Here is a 20,719-nt window from a genome sequence, read left to right as displayed (position 1 = left end):
ATTCTGGTGGTAAAAGACAAAATAGAACCAATACATTGATTATGTGGATGGAAAGTCAGGTTTGACAACAAGCCCTGCATGTCAAAAACCAGAACAAATGGCTAATGTGTGATGGTAAAAAAAATAAAAGGGGCAATTTATAGCACACAACAGAAAACCAGATTGAGAGACTGAACTGACTTATGCACAACAGTCAGTCTTATCACACCCAGGTCTGACTGTTGACAAACTCGGAGGCAAAAGTTGAGATAATCTCTCAAACAGGATTTAACCGTTTGACTGGGATTACACTGAGTCCCATATGTGCTGACCGAATGTGATTTTTTATTTACTTATTGATATAGACTATCTGGTCCTCTTCTGCTCCTGGATTCATTTTCCTTTGTTGTATCCAAGCATTAGAAATCATATTACATAAAATTGGGGGGGGGGGGGGGGGAGATACCGGTAATCATAAATACCTACTTCTAGGTGAGATATAATATATATATAGGTTAAACCAGCAATGGCACTGCTAGTAGCCATGTCCCCCAATTATTGTGGTTGTAGCGCTTTATCCAAAATTCAGAAGCACATTTAGCAGCAATCCTTCTTAGTTATGTGCATTTATTTGCTCGTACATGCATGATGTATTAAATACTATGATGACAGGAATAGAGCGTGTGTGCATATATTGTATAAACTGTAGGATATTACATTAACAACAGGTCACATAATTTTGCAAATAGTAAACTTGATGCCTTTTTTTGGTCATTGGAACAATTGTGATATGAATAGACTCTTTATGTGTTACTTTTGTTGCAGAATTATACTAAAACAAAAAGAAAAAATATTGATATGACCAAGACCCCAAATGGTCCCTGACTGAGCTCCACAGATCATCTATGAATGGGGTAATCTCTCAGGTGAAAATGTCACTTCAGCACTCCACCATTCTGGTGTAAAAAACAAAACACCTATGACATGTAAAAAACAAGTCACTTGAATGACTACTACTTGAATGATTACAGCAAAGCACAGCTATATGCATGATAAATAAATACAATAATCCATAACGTCTGGTTGACAGCATCTTCATGCAGAGCCTCAGCTTCTCCCTTCCAAGAGAATATATACTTATCCATGCAAGACAAATCAAAGGTACCTTAAGTATTTTGCCACATCTGTCATTGATTTTGTGAATAAACTGTCATTGAGCTTGATGGGATTACACACTGATGAAATTGTAATGATTCCATATGTGTATTTATTGTAATTATTTATGTTTTGCTTTTTTTTTGCACGAGATCTTATTTCTCTCTATTTGTGCTGCATCAGATCAGTACAGTTGCAATGAATGTTTGATTTGTACTGCAAACCAAATTGCCCTTTGGAGACATAAAAATATTTTGGTGCAGTCCAACAGGGAACAGGTGCAATTTCGTGAAGGATTGGCCCAGTCAGAGCCCTGACTGGAACACAACAAAACAACTGGAGTAAAAGGGTCTGAAAACGCTCTGATTGCGCTGTAAATAGACAGACGGGTAGACTTTGCTGCCTCCATGTGGTACTATTTATTATTACAACACCAGTGAACTATTTAAAACATGTGGCCGTTTTTCGAAGCCTTGGTGATTGCTGGTGACGTCTCCAGGTGAACCATTTTTGTTGTCGTTATTGATGAAAGGGCTCCATCCAGAGCCAAGCTGTTCCTGGTCTTGGTCTTGTGTAGTTCCACCATTGAAAGGTCTTGCTCTGCATCTGCATTGGAGCAGAGCAGCACCAGGAGCAGCTTTTCAAATGTTGTACTTATGGTTATTATAACTCCTGTCACCTATGAAGTGAAGAATAAACCAAGAACAGAGTGGAAATAAGGTATCAAGTGACCCCCCCCCCTCCCCTTTTCCTTTACCTGGTACATGAATATTCAGAAATAATTTACTCTATTAAGACAAAAGAATGCATCAATATGCTGTTGTAGGGTTGCATGAACCATGTAAACAAAGAAGGATAATCTGTTTTGGGTTTTCCAAAGATTTCACATGAACAACTTGTCAAGGGTTTTGACTCATCTGAATTGTTCCTAAGACCGTGACTTTTAGTCATAAGGAGAAATAGAGGAGGTGGATTGTATGAATTGATGGAAGAGGCTGTCTGTGTAGATTCTCAATCATCCAGGTCATAGTTATCCAAGATAGTTTTCTTTGTTTTCTTTGTTCTTTGGACACTATTTCTTCTCTTTGAAGACATTGTCTGAAACTAGGTGAATGACCCTGCCAACAACCCAGCCAACGACTCTCAGGTGACCACTCAGATCATTAACATGCCAGTGGTCCCAGGGGCTATATTTTCAAGCTCGGACCCCAGCGAGTTCAGAACTGAAGAAGCCTTCTGGATAGAAGGCGAAACATCTTCAAAGAGAAGAAACACAGTCCAGTTGAAGCAGCTTCAGCAGCTTCAGCAGCTTCAGCAGCTTCAGCAGCTTCAGCAGCTTCAGCAGCTTCAGCAGCTTCAGCAGCTTCAGCAGCTTCAGCAGCTTCAGCAGCTTCAGCAGCTTCAGCAACAGACTCCTGCAGCCAGTCTGCCATTAGACTGTATCATTCATCCTTCTCTGTCAGAGCTGTGCTCTCTTGACTGGATTTATGCATCAGCTCAGTGCCCTCAAAACCCATTCAATTACAATAATTGTTTAATGTTTATGTTGTAATTTTATTTCTATATTATTTTATATTTATGTTAATACGCTTATAATTTATTTTTGTTTTTATCTCTATGCCTATGTTCTAATCTTATTTGTATTTAATTTGTTCTATTTCTGTACTTTGTAAACACACCTGCTGCAATTTGTGTCTATACACTGTAGTAGTTTCCTTCCATGGATACAATTCCTTGTGAACATCATCTTTTTATATTTGGTCTTATTCCTCTCAGATGTCCCTTAAAGACTCACAATCTCACATGACTCCCAACAATTTCCAACACTTTCAGTTTCGTTTTTGCAGCCGACACCCTTTTAAGCAATATGATAAACAAAAAGCACACAATGATTCTGATTTAAAAAAAAAAAAACCTCTCTCAAAACTGGTACATGTAAATATGAAATTTAAATAACATGATTGATTTTACATTCCAACAAGGTCAAACGACATTTGGGGGCCTTGTACATAGGTGGCGCTGTAGAGCCATTTTTGCAACCCCCGCGTGCTCGAAAGCCAAAAAAATACGTAATTTTACACCTGACTTGTGGTGGGGGTTGAACACATTTACGTGAATTTTCGAGTACCTTGTTTGTTTGTTTGTTTGTTTGTTTGTTTGTTTGTTTGTTTGTTGTAATAGTAATAACGAACCAAAAACTCAGGGGAGGGGGGTTAACACTTGAAAAACAATAGTGCCAGTTGGTACCGATTAGACCCTAATAACTATTAGCGAATGCTAAAGTCAGATCGAACCTATATTCCGATCGATCCGATGATTGGCCTCGCACGGCTGACCATACCTATCCGGTTATTCTTAATCCAGTCGAACCCAATAATTTCGTAACACACAAAGGCATATCATATTAATGAACCGAAACAGAGCCGGCGGCCGTATGGTCCCATGGTGTAATGGTTAGCACTCTGGACTTTGAATCCAGCGATCCGAGTTCAAATCTCGGTGGGACCTCATCCTTTTCTAAACCGCTTCTTCTCAATTCTCGGTTAAAGTGAGATTTATCAGCTCTGAATCCGCCTCTGTTTCTGTACATATGTATATATACGCTGCTCAAAAAAATCAGAGTATAGCAACCTATCAGTCAAAGTTCAGTTAAGTAGCAGAGGGGGTTGTTAATCAGTTTCTGCAGCTTTCTTGTTAATTAAATCAACATCAGGTGCATCAGAGGGGCAACAATGAGACGCCCCCTAAACAGGAATGGCTTCCCAGGTTGAGGACACTGATACTTTTTTCCCTCCTCTTCTCTTTTGGCTGATTTTTTACTGACTGACTTTCTACTGCTGTAGTTATTCATTTGGCTTGGATCAACATCTGTGTTGATAGCATGGTGCGGTACCTGGTCGCTACAGAGGTTGCACAAGTTGTCCAACTCCTCCAGGATGGCACATCAATAAGTGTCGTTGCAAGAAGGTTTGCTGTGTCTCCCAGCAAGTCTCAAGAGCATGGAGGAGATTCCAGGAGACAGGTAGTTACTCCAGGAGAGCTGGACAGGGCCGTAGAAGGTCCTTAAACCCTCAGCAGGATCGGTATCTGCTCCTTTGTGTAAGGAGGAACAGGATGAGCACTGCCAGAGCCCTACATAATGACCTCCAGCAGGCCACTGGTGTGAATGTTTCTGACCAAACAATCAGAAACAGGCTCCATGAGGGTGGCCTGAGGGCCTGACGTCCTGTAGTGGGCCCTGTGCTGACTGCCCGGCACCAAAGAGGTCGATTGGCATTTGCCAGAGACCACCAGAATTGGCAACTACGCCACTGGCAACTCTTATTAAATTGATAAATTGATAATAATTGATTTTACCCATCTGACATCCCCTCCCTGTTTTCTTTTTTGCAAGTACCCACAGCCTCCTATATTTAAATTTCAAAAGTCTGATTAATAACCTAAATCTCAATAGATTGACTGGAGAATGAATATAAGACTGGGAAAACACAATTATAACTTCATTCAAGAACATTAAGTTATCCAGCTATCAGGAACCCATTTCCACCAGGAACACATTTATATAATAGTGCTCTATAACAAGAAAATTACTGTGACAATAATGATGCAATGGTAATTCCTAACTATCCACCCAATGAAGATCAGAGCTCACCTGCCAAACATGCAGTTTCAGACATTTTTATGCCCTAAAATAATAAATCAACTAATCCGAGCCCATCATAACAGTGTCAAAGCTAGTCAGAAACAATCAGTAACATTTATACTTAAAAAGCAGTTTGAGGGTATAAAATATTTTCAGGGTGGCGGCTTGGACTTTTCTTAGTGCAGCCCGACACCAGAGGGCAGCAGAGATGCTGCAAGCCTCACTTTTCATGCACTTTTTTATGTGCTCATCATGTAAATCTTGGGAACACAGTTACACCATGTCAACTTGCCAAACCTAAAGTTGGTCCAAAAGACACATTTCTACAGAATTTCAGAAAATTAATATATCACAATTCATATCCAGTAAGCTGTTATACACATTGCATGTTTATTTTATCAAATAAAGTATAAAAAATGATAAAATGAAACTCACTATTTGACTATTTTGACTTGAAAGTAGACTCCTATATTATTTGTTTTGCCTGCAATAATAAACTTTTGTACATTTATAACAAGAAAAAACCAACACAGATAGTGCATCTGCTTTTGTCTATCTGATCAATTTAATTTTGCGTTGTTAGAAACACTGTTAAAAAAAGAGAATTCTGGCGGCTGAAATGATTCAAAGCTTCATATATTACATCACTGGGATATGACATTCATTGGTCACACTGGTGCAAGTCAAAAGCATTCAAAGACCTTATGAGGCAACGGATTAATAAAACCCAGTTTGCAAAACCAAACATCTTAATTTTTTTGAAACATTAAAAAAAAAATAGAAAAAAGTACAAACAGTCAGTGGATTCATTACATCAAAAGCGTACATGTACACAAAAGCCATTGCGATTACACATCATATAAATAATGTTTGTCATTGGACTATGTGTTCAGAAGTTAGCCTGTGCCCACTCGGTCAGCGTTTAATCTAAAAGTTCAACGGCGACATCTCACGTTCGTAAGTGTTCTTTGTTCAGCGAGACCATAATGAATGTGTTTGGTTCTGTGGGATACTGCAAAGCCATTCATACGACAGGCGTTTCCCTCCTATTCGCCATGTCCACATCACCGTTGCTGCATATTTTGCTCTTCTCCTGCCTTTTGGTGCTTGGCTGCATGTGTGACAGGAAGTTTTGAACAGATAGAGCAGAGGCAGCAGCCGCTGGCTCCAGGCTGCTGCAGCTGGTTTCGGTTATGGAGCTGCTGCTGAAGTGGTTGCTGGTCGGGGGAGTTTCGACCCATTTGGATTTACCGCAGCTGGACTTCCACTGAACCCACTTCCTATGCAGCGCGGCCTGGGCCTGCATGTGAAGGAGAATATTCACCATAAATGACTCTCTCTTTGTTTGTTTCTGAAACATTTCAGTTTCACTGTACCTCGGCGTTGCAGAAGCACACTATGATTGCAACTGCGAGTCCCTGCAAAATGACACAGTTCATCACAACGGCATCAAAGAAGGGACCACGCAGGGGTGTCGTTAAGTTTGCCATGTTTGATGTGATCCGGTTCACAGAATCCTGTCCATGATTTTGCACAGTAGGTCTGGAATTGTGTTTTAAAACGCATGTTTGGGGTGTAGTGAGGACGGTACCTGGAAATGGCAAAAAATGTGGAAAACAAAGTCATAGATGGTGCAGTTGCTGCATTCGTCTGGTGTCCAGGGGAAGAGGATGAACTGGGCTCCAAGCAGAGGGATGAGGATGAGTGTCGCTCTCACTGCCTTCATGTAGGTGGTGGTCTCAGCATGGTGGGTCTCTTTCAACTTGGTGATCAGGACCCGTACAATGTTCAGGAGAAAAAAGAAGTTCACCTATGACAGAGAGACAGGAGCCACACAGATGTAGGAATGGACATGGAATAGACAGTATTGTAAATCAAGCAATACGAACAGATCTTGAACATGACTAAGTTCTTATCAGGCTATATAAACCGTTACACAGTATCACCGCACGGTGGCACTGTAGCACTATCAAACATGCAGCACAATTTATCAAATTTAATTTAATTGCAAAATGGAGGTGGAGATTATGTTTCAAGTTCTGTATAGTACACACACACACACACACACACACACACACACACACACACACAGAGTATTAGTTTTCACTAGTTTCAGTATTATTACTCACAATCAGTGCAGCATATATTGGCCCATGAATGATGTAGACCAGGTGCGTATGTGAACTCATCCAGCATCTGCAAAGGAGAGTGTGAGTGACCAAGTGCGACACTAACGACTATCATTTAATGTGAACTGTCACCTAAAAGGTTTATCAGAACTCATAGAGCACTACCATAAAATCTCAGTGAGCCAATTAGAATCTGCAAATCCCACTTGATATGGCAATAGTAGATCCATATCTTTAAATCAGAGTAAGGTCGTCATAAGGGGAATAAAGTTTAGTAAGCAATTAAAATTGATTGTCGCTATAAAATTTGTAGCCACTGGTGGGATTCTAAAGTAACATGCGGTTACATTCCTGGATTTGATGAACAGTGGATGCATTGGAATGACATCTTACTTGTCGTTAAAGAAAATCCCACGAGCAACGGCATAAGTAATGGCAGGAACAAAGGGAAATCCTTTTGAAGAAAGAGAGACAGAAATAACTGAACAGCCTAAATCTCTTCAGATATAGCAAAAGAACATTGAAATAGCATTCCTAAACTTAGCGTGGCAGTGGCAATTTATACGGGCAGATTGTAAAATACAATTACTGCACAGAGAGACAACGTCTAAATTATATACCTATAACAACATGAATGGAAATCTACATACAATAGAATCATAGCCAGATACAAAATAATTTATTCATGAAATATAGTGTATAGAAAAGCTACAAGAGCCTTAGGTCCACTAACAGCAGTAATGAAAATCTCCTCCTTGGAGAGTTATATTAAATTGAAGGCTGTCTGTTGGGGATGATGCAGTAACTCGTCACAGAGTGGAGCTCATAATGTAAAACCAGGTTCCACATCACTGACCTGCATTATGACACTACACTGCAGTTTGACAGGAAAGAGAAAAGCTACTCAGGGTTGTTATTGGGTGGGTACTCACCCCATCCCAGAACATAGTACCAGAAGAGTTGCTGTTCCCCGACAAACACAGCCACTATAATGAGGGTGTGCAGATAGATCCCTTCACACAACATCCAGAAAATGTTGGAGGTGAGTGTGTACTGCGTCAGCACTGCCAGGACTTTGCAGCTTACCTGATGGGAGTGGGAGGAGGATTTAAAACAGGGAATTTTAGGAATTTGACGGGAAAGAAACAAAAGAAAAAGTTGCTCACTTCATTGCTGGCATTTATTGCTTGGTTATTTGCCACAGAGAGCGAGAGCCACATGATGGTGACGATGGAGTTAATGATGAAGGAGAGAAACATATTCTTATGGAGGGAGATTCTCTGGCAGCTGAGACTCCTGGAAGGGACATCAGAAAAAGAAAGAAACTTACGGTCTTTAGTTCATGACCACTGTTCAAAGGAATGGGTGGCTGCGGCAACATTGTCAGAAACTGTTTTGACACATGTTTGAGTAGCTCATTGTGACAAAGTCACTCCAACTAGTAATGCTAGCAAAACTCTAGATAGTAAAACTATCTCTCTTTTTAATTTTGTTTACTTATTTACTTAGTTATTTTTTTTAACTGTTAGAAAATGTCGCAACATGGTTCCATATTTAATGTGTACAGCATGAATGTCAAAAAAAGGGATAAATGCCCCAATTAGCTCATTTAAGTCAGTTAGCTGCTGGGTTTCTGTAAAGTCCTGAGTCAGATTCTTGATTGTAACAGACATTTGAAAAATAAAATTGAGTTTAATTGAATTATATAATATATATATATATTTTTTTTTTACAATGACCAGTTGCACAAATTATGACTTTTTCTTGTTTTTAACCTGCAATGGCAATATCAGACAAATATACATCACTTTACTTTCAGCTGTTCAGCCAGCAGAGATTTAGGAAAGAACAGACGGAGGTATAGTATATAAAGGTCTCCACAATATTTCCACACATGAGACTTACTTGAAATAGGAGAAAATGACCAGACAGACGATCAAGGACACAATAGAGAGCCCATGACCTACCATGGCCAGATAGTAGAGACCAATGGCAAGCTACAGGAACAAAACACAAACATTACATAAAATCAACTTCAATATCTTAAATCTTAATTTCACTTTTCTAGTTCTTCTGATCTTCCCTGAAAATATCGATTTCAGTGGTAAAATGGATTTCTGAGATTTCTAAAATATTATTTGACCTTTAGGGAGGGGAAGGTGGAGCTGAAAAAGAGTTTAATGACTCTGTAATGCATGTAATTGAAGCGTACATACATGAACCTCCAGGTCAGATGCTTATTGCTTTGATGAGAAGTTTATACAGTTTGGTAATTTTACAGCTGTTTTTAAATGCAGTTTACAGTCCGTTTAGACAACGGTGCAAAGTCAGTGTTGCTACAGCTTTTTTGTCCATGGTGAAAGAGCTTCCTCTCAGTGCAGGTTGAAAATTGAATCAACTAAACCATCAGAGAACATTAGGAAAGTGAAGCTGTATTGCATTATACTTAAGTTGTGTCACGACAGTCCTCTCAAGAGAGGACTAAGAGTTTTCTTTCCAAAAAATGACAGTAGCCAGTTCATTTAGGTACCAAACTAAATGGGTATGTACCATTATCTATGCTCCAGCATTCAACATCTTCCTCACCTTTATTTTGTCTTTGGTGTTGGCCTGACACCGAGTGTAATTGGTCCAGACTCGATTACTCTCTGGATGGTGAAACCACTGGCCATCAGGGTTACACACTTTGATTACTTTCTCTATTTAAAAGAAAGAAAAAAGATCTTGTCAAGGCCTTTGATCAAGGAACAGAATACTTTCAGCACATGATACTTTCCATGGGACTAACAGTATAAAATAATCCTTTTACACACACCACTCCATTTTTAGGGCATTTGAATCGAACATTTTTCCAAATATATAGCAAACAGCAACAGGACTAAACAGTGTTTTATACGTATAATGTAGGTACATTTTAGAAGGTAAAATTATATTTTTTGCATGTGAGTGTGGGCCTTACCAGAAGGGTCAAAGTCATAAAAGTAATTTGGACACATTTGCATAACATCTCCTGGAAAAGAGTCTGCCCAGCAAAGCCAGCCGTCCCACGTACGGTTACAGTAAGGACCTATAGGGGGCAGTAGTGATACATCGGGTGAGGAAGAAGCGCTTGCAGTTACTAACAGCTTAAAAAATATATATTTAAAAACAACCACATGTTTGGGTTCAAAATGATGCATAAGAGATATTTTTTTGTTGATGTCCATTACAATTTTCTGCACATTGCTACCATCCCTGCCCTCTCAGACACAGAAGAAAGACATCTGTGCGTATAAAATAATTATATCTGTTGACAAGAAAAGGGCGTGGCCCACTTCTTCAAACTGGGTGTTTAACGTCAGTGTACAAAAAGGTTGCCAACAATAGAAGGAAACCTGTTGGTACCAGGTTGCACAGTGGCATGTTGGGAAACGATGCACAAAATAACATTTCAAAGGCTGAACAACTGGAAGGAAACAAAAGTCCCGTTTCCTTGCTTTCAGGCTAACTTCCTGTCTGTAAGTCTCTCTCTTACTGTGCAAACACAACTAATAATGGCTGCATCAAAATTTGAAGATACCTGTTGCATCTAGTAAGTATAAACTCTTTTCAAAAATGTAGGAAGTAGCTGCATTTCCATGTTCCATATTTTGGTTTACTGTAATGTAGAGAAGGATGGTCATGCTTAACTCATTGTTATAGCTTTTTAGCATATTAACGTTTCAAGAAATATGCAAATGGTTTTGGATACAGTTGATTAAATAACTTTGCAAATGACATTTTCTCATGCATTATGCAAAAATGCCTTGATTTCTGGATTTATTCAATATTAATCTGTAATTGAATTTGTTAGTTCATGCCATAAATATTGGCTGAAAGGTCACAATTTAAAAACTTCATAACCATTAAGAAGGTCACTGTTTGAACCCATAGGATGATACCTCACTATAACAGTTATATCACATCATTCATGCAATCTGCCCTAAATATTGCAGCCAAATCTTTGGACAATAGATAGATAGAACTGACTACAACCCAAAATAAGAGTAAACTCCCTTAGACAAATGTCCCAATTAAACTGAGTCTAGACTGTCACAGACATAGATAGTTGAGCTGTGATTATTACAACAACAACAACAACAAGTGTATTCCAATCACCTTCTTCCGTCCGCGGTGGATCATGGATTATCCTCAAGTAGCACTCAAACTGGGCAGCCAGAATCTGGTGCTGGGACATTCCTAGTGGGGTGGATATGTTGCTGAAATTCTCCTCCTGCTCAGCCTGGGACACCTAAGTATAAATTCAAATTCTGTTTGTTAGAAACACTCGAACACTCGTCCTGTGTGTTGTTTCATTCTAGTCACAAGGACTCAACAACCTTCATTTGATGCCCAATTAACATGACAATGACTTTAAGCTTCAGTCAGACCAGACAGGGAATTCAGTCATTGAGTTATAAACTTTGGCAAAAAAAAAAAAGTTAAATGAGGTTAATCAGATAAAACTTCACTTACTTTAAGTACCAAATGTGAACAGTATTTCTTATTTTCAGTATTAATTTTCTTTTGTCTGCAGGATTAAAGATCTCCCAGTATGTCTTTGGACCAGTTACAATTTTGTAACAATTTGATGTGTTCTGTCCACTCAGTGTCTCCTCTAGAGAATTACGGTGCGTATCCCAGCTTCGTTTCACTTTAGGTGCAGTCCTACAAACGTGCAGCTCTTTGGCTATAATACATTTCCAGTTCTGTCTTTTTCTACCAAGCCACTCAATGACCACATATAACATTAATATACCAAATAAAAGAAAAAAAAGTTAGTGACCATAACAATAATTTATCTATTATCACTCTCCATCTCATATAGAACTGTAGAACCTAGTATTATTCATTGTATCATGTTAAGTACTGTGTGCATGCATGTGTGCTTCTTCTTCTCCTGCTTCTCTACCCAAGAAGATGTTTGTAACCCGTTCTTCTGTTAAAAGAGACTTTTTCAATGCATGCTCTGGTGAGACAAGACAATTCCCATTGATTGATACTATATTATAAACAGTACATCAACAAAACTGAATTACATTTCACAGCAGTAGGAAGTGGTGGCTCATCTAACCATATTACCCACCTGTTGTATATGACCACAACATGCTGCTGACATAAAGGGTGACAAAAGAAAAGCTCCACAAGTACTTACCTCAATCAACAACAGCCCAACTATCAGAGAAAGAGCTACGGTCCTCCACATGTTTCTATTTTAGGGATGCAGAAAGAATAATTTAGAAATGAATCACTGCAATTATTTTTGGTCCATTGGCTACATTTTGTTGAAATAACATCATTAGACCTCCACACATTTAAATTCTTTCCAAGAGTTTCTCTATTTACAGAAGGTGGACACCAGCTATGTCATAGCAATATTAGATATGGATGTCAGTATATACAGAAATAAAATATGTAGATCTTATCCATGTTTCCATGATGGAAAAAATAAAGTACCGGTAATTTAATCGGTCATGACTACATGCGCATGCATGATGTGTGTTGGGTTTCTTTTCTTCATCATGTTTATTTTCTCATCCATCAGAACAGGAAGTTGGTGCTCCAGGAGTCATTCCTCTCGTTCACAGGTCACAGAAACATATGCGTGTTTATTACTGTTGGATGCTGAGGTCAGGGGCAACAAGTTCCATGTACCGTACTGCTTCCTCTTAAGATGAATGACCCAAATAATTGATCAGCACACAACAAAGTCTCTATGAGCCAACACAACTGCTGCAAAAGTACAAGATGTCCCTTGTTACGTTTCGACTTCTGTGGTCTGTAACCTCAAAAACAAAGATGTTTGACTTGTACACATGGAAAGTCAGCCTCCAAGGACAGCAACCATTAATTCAATTGCAAGGAAATTGAAATGATGCAGATTCTCAGATTGTGCATATGAAAACTTTAGTCAATTATATTGTCCGATTGTTCTAGCTAAATATTTGCTAGAAAGGGGTAGATAACAACTCTCAGTTGAAGCCAGGCTGCTATTTTGATAAACAGTTTTAACAAACAGTTCGGAGTACAAAGAAAAGCAGAATTGTTGAGCATCAGTTTGATTAAGGATTTTTCGGAACCACTTCTCTGACCAGACCTACACAGTACACTTTAAGCTCTAATAACGAATTTTAATAAAATTGTCTTTTCAGATATTTGATATTCAGTGACTTGGGCAATGTCTTTCCCCTATGAAATCATTCCCCTATTACATTCTACACATAAAGCATATTAACATTTTATACCCACTTCTTTTACTTTCTCAATGTCCAATATAATAATATGAAATAGGAGGCTCATATATAATAATATTGGACATATAATATAATGTACTGCATTAATCAACACAAAAACATTGAAATGCCAGTCCCAACACAATTGCCACCTAAAGAAATATTTCATGCAAAGGCTGTTACAATGTAACAATATGACTAGATTTTATGATTGATTGTTGGGAGATCCATATTGCCTTCAATTGTCATTACTTACTAAATGTCTTAGTTCAGCTTATCTACCCTCATGCTCTCCATCAGTGGGGCGCGGGTGAGTAGGAACAATGCTTAATTTAATTCTTAGTGAGCTGTGAATATAAGTTCTATTTTTCCACTAAACACCACAAAAAATATGGCAGGTGTAGCGTCCTCTATCTCACAAGAGCCACAGAGCATTCAGTAGCCAACCTGCTTTATCGGTGTCTGTCATATCTTGTACACGAGTCCCACATATTGTGTTGACAAGATCTAGGAGATGTTTCCCATGCACACAATCGGGTGACATCTTTTCCCACAGATGGTTGTTTGGGTTTATGAGCAACAGATATTTATTTATAATTCCAGCTCTATTCAAAGAGAATCAAACAAGCAATGCCTCTCTATCTGGTGTGTACACAGTTGCTTCTGGTCACATATTGTTCATGACCAGGACATTGTAAAACCAAGGACATACACACACGTTACCCTGGCAGCAGTAAATGTGCGCCATTGTCACCAACAAACTCTATGGACAATAAGCGAATATCAGCCAAGTGGTTTCATTTGTCTTCGGCTTATGGCAACAATAATACTGAAAAGTGAAGGTTTCACCTGACCTCTCTGTGTCTTCATGTTCAATAATTCATGGTGGTTAAAGAGCTCATATCCTAAAAGGTTACCATTAAAGTTCATCAATATTAATGTTCTGTTAAGCATTAATTCTTAAACACCAGGTGATCTGATGCCAATAGGTGTTCCCCTTAGCATTGTCGCTCATGGAGAAAGGACTTGTGTTATCCTGATGCACTAGTACCCTGAAGACCCACCTGCAGAAGCAGAATTTAAAATGGAACATCTTGGTAAATATGAGGTTAAATTCAGGCACTACTTTCAGCAAAGTACTGTATTTTAAATTAATCTTCAAGCTGATGAAGTCTTGATAATGTAGGCTTGTATTATTTATTTTAGTTATTAATCATTATAAGCCAAAGGTCTGAGTTATAACAGTAAGGGTTCATTAATAAACATACTGTGCACATACAGACACACAAAATATAAATACACACCTAGGATTTAAAACAAGCCCCATATTGCTAAGATAAATAGTCCAAATCCACACAAACTCAACTGCATCACATGTAATATTTTCTATAGATCATAGTCCAGTTATTAATGCATCATGCCTCACACACACACACACACACACTCACTCTGTAATTTAGAGAGCCTTCATGCCTTCATGTCTCTATCAAACACAGCATTAATAAAATGTGCAGCATCAATCTAAACTGTTGATATGTGAGAGTAACTCCAACATCTGCTTGGTCTCTTGGCAACCGAAGCACTTACACTGGAGTAGTTGTGTTTGTATGTAGAAGCAGACAACTGTGTGTTTTTAGTGGCCTCGTCTACCAACTCACAATCGTTTTAAAAACACACCGGTAATAAGAAAAGCAATAACAATAACTATAATAACAACACACCTATTTTTCAACTTCCCAGAATTGAGAATTGAGAGAAAACTTTAGGGCATAGATGGGGCAGAGCTAATCTTCTACAATCATGAAACATTAAACAGACTCTTCCTCTTGATATGTCTGGAAAGAATGAGAAGCTATACAGTAAATAGAAAAACAATAAAAAATGATATTATATTTTATTTGGTCTTCACCTACAGACCCTGTGACGTGATCTTTTGTAAAATCTTTCTAATGACACATGCACCAAAATATTCTCATGTAACTACAACAGATTTTGGCATTGCTGGCCTTTGTACCTCATGAAATGGCCTGCAGATGTGGCTATGACGTAACAGGATCTTTGTTCCGACACCAAAGATCACTGACATACAATAACAGCGACCATAATTTAACTAAAGGCAGTGGCATCGTAAGTAAACAGTTGGAGGTCACAGGGGTTGTAGATTTCTCACAAGATGTTTGTGCAACAGAGATTTTGATTCAGACTGCCCAGAAATGCTGCATTTCCCCCCTGAAACGTGCTGCACTTTGAGAAAAACCAGACACGCAAAAATCCATAATATGACATACTTGCAAAGTAAGAGCTGGCCAAAATCTTCCTTTTGCTGCACAGCAACAAAAGCCAAGATGTGTTTAACAATGCAATCATTATATTTGAAAGACAACTTAAATGATGAATCTGGAAGCAAGAATCATTGTGACTGCAAACGGGGGGTGTTTTTTGGAGATAAGACAACATACCAGAGACAACACTAGGGAAAACAAGACACAGCAAAAAACACCAAGCTAATAACTGAAGCAAAAAAAACCCAACTTGTTTACTCTCATCCAGAATAAGCTTTCACCCCTTGAAACTGCTCACAAGGCTTAATTTAATCTCGAGCCTGCACAATCGAAAAACAAGCCACAAATACTCTATGTAAGAAATTTGCAAGGATGATCCTTGAATATTTAGCAAAATATACTGTATTTCTTTCCTTGGGAGCCTGCCGCGGTTGTCAGAGGGAGGGTACACCCAGTACTATCTTGCCTTAAATAATATACACCATAAAACCATGTCAGTGTATTATTGTATTGCTTTTGATTTCTGACAACAGCTTATCATCAATTTAACAGTGGACCTTGAAAGCAATCCTAAACTGATGGGGCACTTCAGGCCTCTCGTCTCCATTCTTCTCCCTATCCCCTCGAGTATCCCTGCTTCAAAGAGTTCATCTGTCTCATTGGAGCACATCAGAACACAAAACGTTACAAGTAATTTGTAACTTTTGCATTCACCAGTTTAACAATTCAAATTAAAGCGTTTTTCTTTTCCATGGGAAGGGGGATGGAGCCTACCCCAGGGGCAGATGGGTGAAGGCAGGGTACACATCTGTTGCCAGCTCATTGTAGGGTGTGACAGTACCTCCAAATGCTCCAATTACAGTACCTTAATGCTCTAAAGATGTCTTGGCATGTCTCCTTGGTACCAGAACACCTTACATGTTTTGTTCGAACCACGACTTGAACCAAGAATCCTCAGCTCTTCGGCCCAGTCCCCTACAGACTGAGCTGCCGCCAAGCCAATGAGAGTTTTACAAACAGTTTAAAAACATCCCTTATCATTAATATCAATAATAATCATGAACAATGATTGTGATGTCTCTTGTGATGTCAGAAACCTTATCAAAGGAACTCTGATTTTAAAGCGATTACATTCAATTTAGTGCATGTGTGCATGGGAAGAAGAAGGAAGGCTGAAGGCCGAGAAGGACACTATTATCTTCCTCTGTCATCCTGTGAACACTTCCTCCCTTTTCTCCCATGTGCAACAGTCCCAGAGGATAAAAATAATCCATTGTTACATATAGATCTATAAAACAATTGGCATGGAATGGGCTTTGCCTGAAGGGACATGACAGCAAAACATGTAGGTTAAAGAAAAAAATTGTATAATATATATAAAAAGAAATAGTTCCCCCAAATGAAAATCAAGGAACTACTGAAAAACTCTAAAAATAAATAAATAGCCAAGCCTGATACACTATATATAAAACGGTTCTATAATTTTCATTATTTAATATTGAGGTTCTTCTCAATATTATATCTTCTCGCTAATTTATGAGTTTCAATCTGCCAGATTACAACTGCAAACTGGCTCTGACACCTGTCATTAGCAATAACAAAAGATGAGGAAGATTCATGCAGATTTTTTATGTTCTTGTTTTTACATACAGCCTTTTAAATATATCCATTCTTGACTTTAAAGCAAGAAAAAAAAGCCTTTTGAAATTGTTCTATCCAAGACTAGCAATGAATGCTTCAATACCGCAGTGATGAGTGCTCGTTTTCTCTGCTCAACAAAAACTTATATTGAAGTCAATCTTTTGGTTTTGATGCTGCAAAATCTGCAGGAAGGACTTTAAATGTTATTTTACTTCATAACAAGCAAGAAGAGCTTGGAACAGAGTGTAGGCCATCAGTTCCGAAGAGCCCAATTTCATTTAACACGTTCAGAGCCAAAAACCAGTCAACGCCTGTGTACGCATATAGAACAACAACATTCTGTTACGCAAAGACTCCACAGAGGTTTGATTACAGGTCAAAAAGACTACATGAACCTGAGCAGAGGTCAAGGGAGTTAGAGTCAATGTTCTGCACGTTAAAAGGAAGGTTCAGTTGTGCATGGGAAAGATGTGTATGTCTAGAAGTATGCATGCACAGCCTTTGAGTTTCATTTCACTAATTTGTTATGGTGCACCCATTTTTCAACATGAATAAATGCAGTTTACTTTCAAAGGACGGCTTTTATGCTCTCCTATCCTGTAAAGAAGTTTTACGGCGTAGCAGCGCAAGGGTTTACAGCAATTGAACCGTGCATGAATCATTGCTGACTTGGTTAGTTTCCCATAGCTAGATCCAAAAATAGTCTTTGCAGCTTGAAGATGTGCTGGAAAGTGTCTTTACATTTTTCATTTGCAGTTTCCTTCACAGGACTTTAAAAGCTGTGCTGGCTGTGCTATAAAAGAGGACCTGCTCCCCAGGCGCAATGGTCTGAGCGCACTCAAGAGTGGTGGACTCTGAATAATCAAGCGCGCTCTTTCCCACCAGAATGCAGATGTGGATAAGCTGAGCCGACAAAGATGCCACAAACTTTGACCACGGCAGCCTTTTCCACCTATCAATCGGTGTAGGAACAAGCACAAACCTGACATAGTGCTCCATTATGGTCAGCTGCTGCTCCAAACCATTTCTCATTACAGCTTACTGACATCTTTGTTTATTCTCTGGAGGAAAGTAGGACTTTCTCCCAGCCATGTCGTAAAAGCAAAAATTCCAATGACGAAGACAGCTTTTTTACACAGTTTCCCAAACAATGGTACTATTTCTGGAACTCAACTGCACTTAAAACTCACTTACATCAATTCAACGGAAAAAACCCCCCCCAAAAAAACAAACATACACTTATAGTAGAAACATGATGCCTAATATTGTATTATTTGATGTCATTTCAAATTCAGTATTAAAACTAATGTGCTTTCTTATATACAATAATACATGCAATTATACAATAAACAATCATATACAATGCATGCAAAAATACAAACAACAAGCATCAGTTACCTGTCACTATGTGTAACCCCCTCCCCACTTTTTTGTTAGTTTGTTTTAGGTTTTTTTTTTTTTTCAAAGGTTGGAGGATAGAGGGGGGGTGTCGGGGTAAGGGGTACTGTTGGCATGTTTGTGTTATGAAAGGGCCAATGGCTGCAGAGTGAGGTGGGGGTTGGGGCAAAAGTTGCAGCCAAAGCACCTATTAATACACTGATCGCTGCCTGGCAAGAGCAGGCTGTTCTAGTCAAAGACATGCTGTGACACTGACAATATGGTGGGGGTGGGAAAAAGTTTCCCACAGACAGATGCACTGTACTGTGGAGTCAGAGCAAGAACTAAAATACCCTGGGACCGATGCCTTGGGGGTGATGAGTACAACTTGGCAGCAAAAGTTCAGTATTCCTGAACATACATGAATGATATTAATGACTGAACTCATACAACCATGGTGGGAAAGCCTGCAGAGCACAAATGCAGTGAGGAGGATAGAAGTGTCACTGAAGGCCTCCTGTGCAAAGTGAGCTTGGGGAAAATGCAAATGGACGGAGATGAACACTGCAGAATTTTAACTGGGACCAGTGGAGAAGCCACCTACTCATTAATGAACAGTTGTCTGTGTCAGGACTTCAGATGTCGATATAATATCAAAAAAAAAAAAAGAATTCAGTCACTGCAATCTATCCAACTCCTTTAATATCAACATGCCTGGAAGACAGGACTGGGTGATACAGTATTTTTATATATCAGATATTATGACAGAACAATATATTGCAAAAGAATTGCATTTTTCCTGGTTTTAAAGGCTGACTCAAATTAAACTTGGTTAATTTCTTCAAGGTACTCAAGAATGTATTCTATTGACAGCAATATTGTAAAATTCAAAGTACTCACATCATTTTCAATGTTTGTTCATTTTTGATGTAAAAAAACCAAACTTTCTTTTGTGTGTTAGAGTAGTTAGCGCTCAAGGCATAACAATTAAAGAATAAATCTGATATAATTAAATTGTAATAAACAGGCTGTATTTATATCAGTCAAAGAACTTTACATTACTGTCTGAAACCATCCTTTCACACTCAAATTCACACAACGATGCAGATTAAGTAACCAGCACAGAACCCAGGCAATGTATAACACTGGGACTGAGCACCAACTCATCTGCCATCGCGACCGGATCCCTGCAATACAGACAACCTCATCTGTTCTGTGTCACTTAATTTTACCTCCATTAACTTACTGCAGTGTCACATTACCACACGCTGTATTTCATATTACGGTAGATAATGAAGTTCAACATTTAATTCAACTCTATTCTGCTTCTATTTCTATTCATGTGGTACTTAGAACTGCAACAGTAGAAGCAGGCAACAGTCCAGCTCTGGGTGTGACCTTCCGTCAACCTCAGTTTATCCTCAATGTTATAGATCTCCATGTGGGGGAAAAGAAGTTAGATTCCATGAAAATTCCATCAGCAACTTCCATGTTTAGTCAGTGATTAATCTCGAAATATGATTTATGACCCCAAACACAGTGCTTTGTTATTTGTAGCATTCTGTTGTGTATCTTCTCTATGGAGCTATTTTACACTTGTACACGTACAAATTACTTAATGTGGTCTTTGAGTTTGTACCATCCATTGACGTGACATGATTTATATATTACATTAATGATCGGGTTTTACTGTTGTAACCTTACATCTTCAGTTGCACGAAGGACCAAAAACCAACAAAGTGCAATAAACGTCTGAGCAGCTCCAGTGTGATTCAGAACAAATTCGACGAAATTGATATTGCAATCTTACCTCTTCTTTAAGTGAGCTGTCAAACTTTCATTTCCTCCCAATATCGCCATGCTTGCATGATCGGATCAGAGAAGGATCTCATGCTGCACTTCTGTCAACACTGGCCGGGCTCGTCAAGTTGGCAAGCAACGTCAGTATAGTTTCACAACTTCCTTTTAATATTTTCAAAATAAAGCACAATCTAAATCTTCCTTAAAATTTGCCTTTATGATGTCATTTGATTTAGCAGTACTGCACATCATTTTGAGTTGTTTGCACTTCAGTGCATAGTTCTGTTAACTTAATTTTATTCACATTTTTAACATACTGTAAAATCATTTTTTTTAACCATCCGTCTTTATACTTTGTTGCAGCATGAGTACCGCAATATTTTGGACCTCTTACTACTTCTCTTCGATGTGTGTACCATTGTGGCTCTTCATTGCATGTGTTGGCGCCCCGATTAACAGGAC

At 38.7% G+C, this 20,719-nt stretch overlaps 1 protein-coding gene and 1 non-coding gene across 2 annotated transcripts; one reads left to right on the top strand and one right to left on the bottom strand.

The window, feature by feature from the left end:
- The first annotated feature begins 3,570 nt into the window (after nt 1-3,570).
- Nucleotides 3,571-3,642, top strand: trnaq-uug (transfer RNA glutamine (anticodon UUG)). The gene has a single exon. It is a non-coding gene; the product is annotated as a tRNA-Gln (tRNA).
- A 1,678-nt stretch (nt 3,643-5,320) lies between these two features.
- Nucleotides 5,321-20,416, bottom strand: LOC130530198 (calcitonin gene-related peptide type 1 receptor-like). Its single transcript, XM_057041175.1, has 13 exons — nt 20,268-20,416; nt 12,080-12,134; nt 11,044-11,176; nt 9,866-9,973; nt 9,493-9,605; nt 8,812-8,903; nt 8,073-8,202; nt 7,839-7,992; nt 7,300-7,360; nt 6,907-6,973; nt 6,369-6,587; nt 6,154-6,195; nt 5,321-6,077 (listed from the first exon to the last, which is right to left on the bottom strand). Exons 1-13 carry the CDS (start codon nt 20,315-20,317, stop codon nt 5,802-5,804), a joined length of 1,500 nt encoding a protein of 499 aa, XP_056897155.1. The 5' UTR covers nt 20,318-20,416; the 3' UTR covers nt 5,321-5,801.
- Nucleotides 20,417-20,719: the final 303 nt, after the last annotated feature.

This window comes from Takifugu flavidus, chromosome 8 (assembly GCF_003711565.1).
Source record: "Takifugu flavidus isolate HTHZ2018 chromosome 8, ASM371156v2, whole genome shotgun sequence".
Taxonomy (NCBI): Eukaryota; Metazoa; Chordata; class Actinopteri; order Tetraodontiformes; family Tetraodontidae; genus Takifugu; species Takifugu flavidus.
This window is presented reverse-complemented; position numbering and strand designations above follow the sequence as displayed.

Coding starts and splice junctions, on each gene's coding strand:
- LOC130530198 (XM_057041175.1), bottom strand. CDS start 20,317: ATGGCGATATTGGGAGGAAATGAAAGTTTGACAGCTCACTTAAAGAAG. Junction 8,203..8,811: donor GTCATTTTCTCCTATTTCAA/GTAAGTCTCATG, acceptor TGTCCCTTCCAG/GAGTCTCAGCTGCCAGAGAA. Junction 6,588..6,906: donor CAATATATGCTGCACTGATT/GTGAGTAATAAT, acceptor TCTCTGTCATAG/GTGAACTTCTTTTTTCTCCT.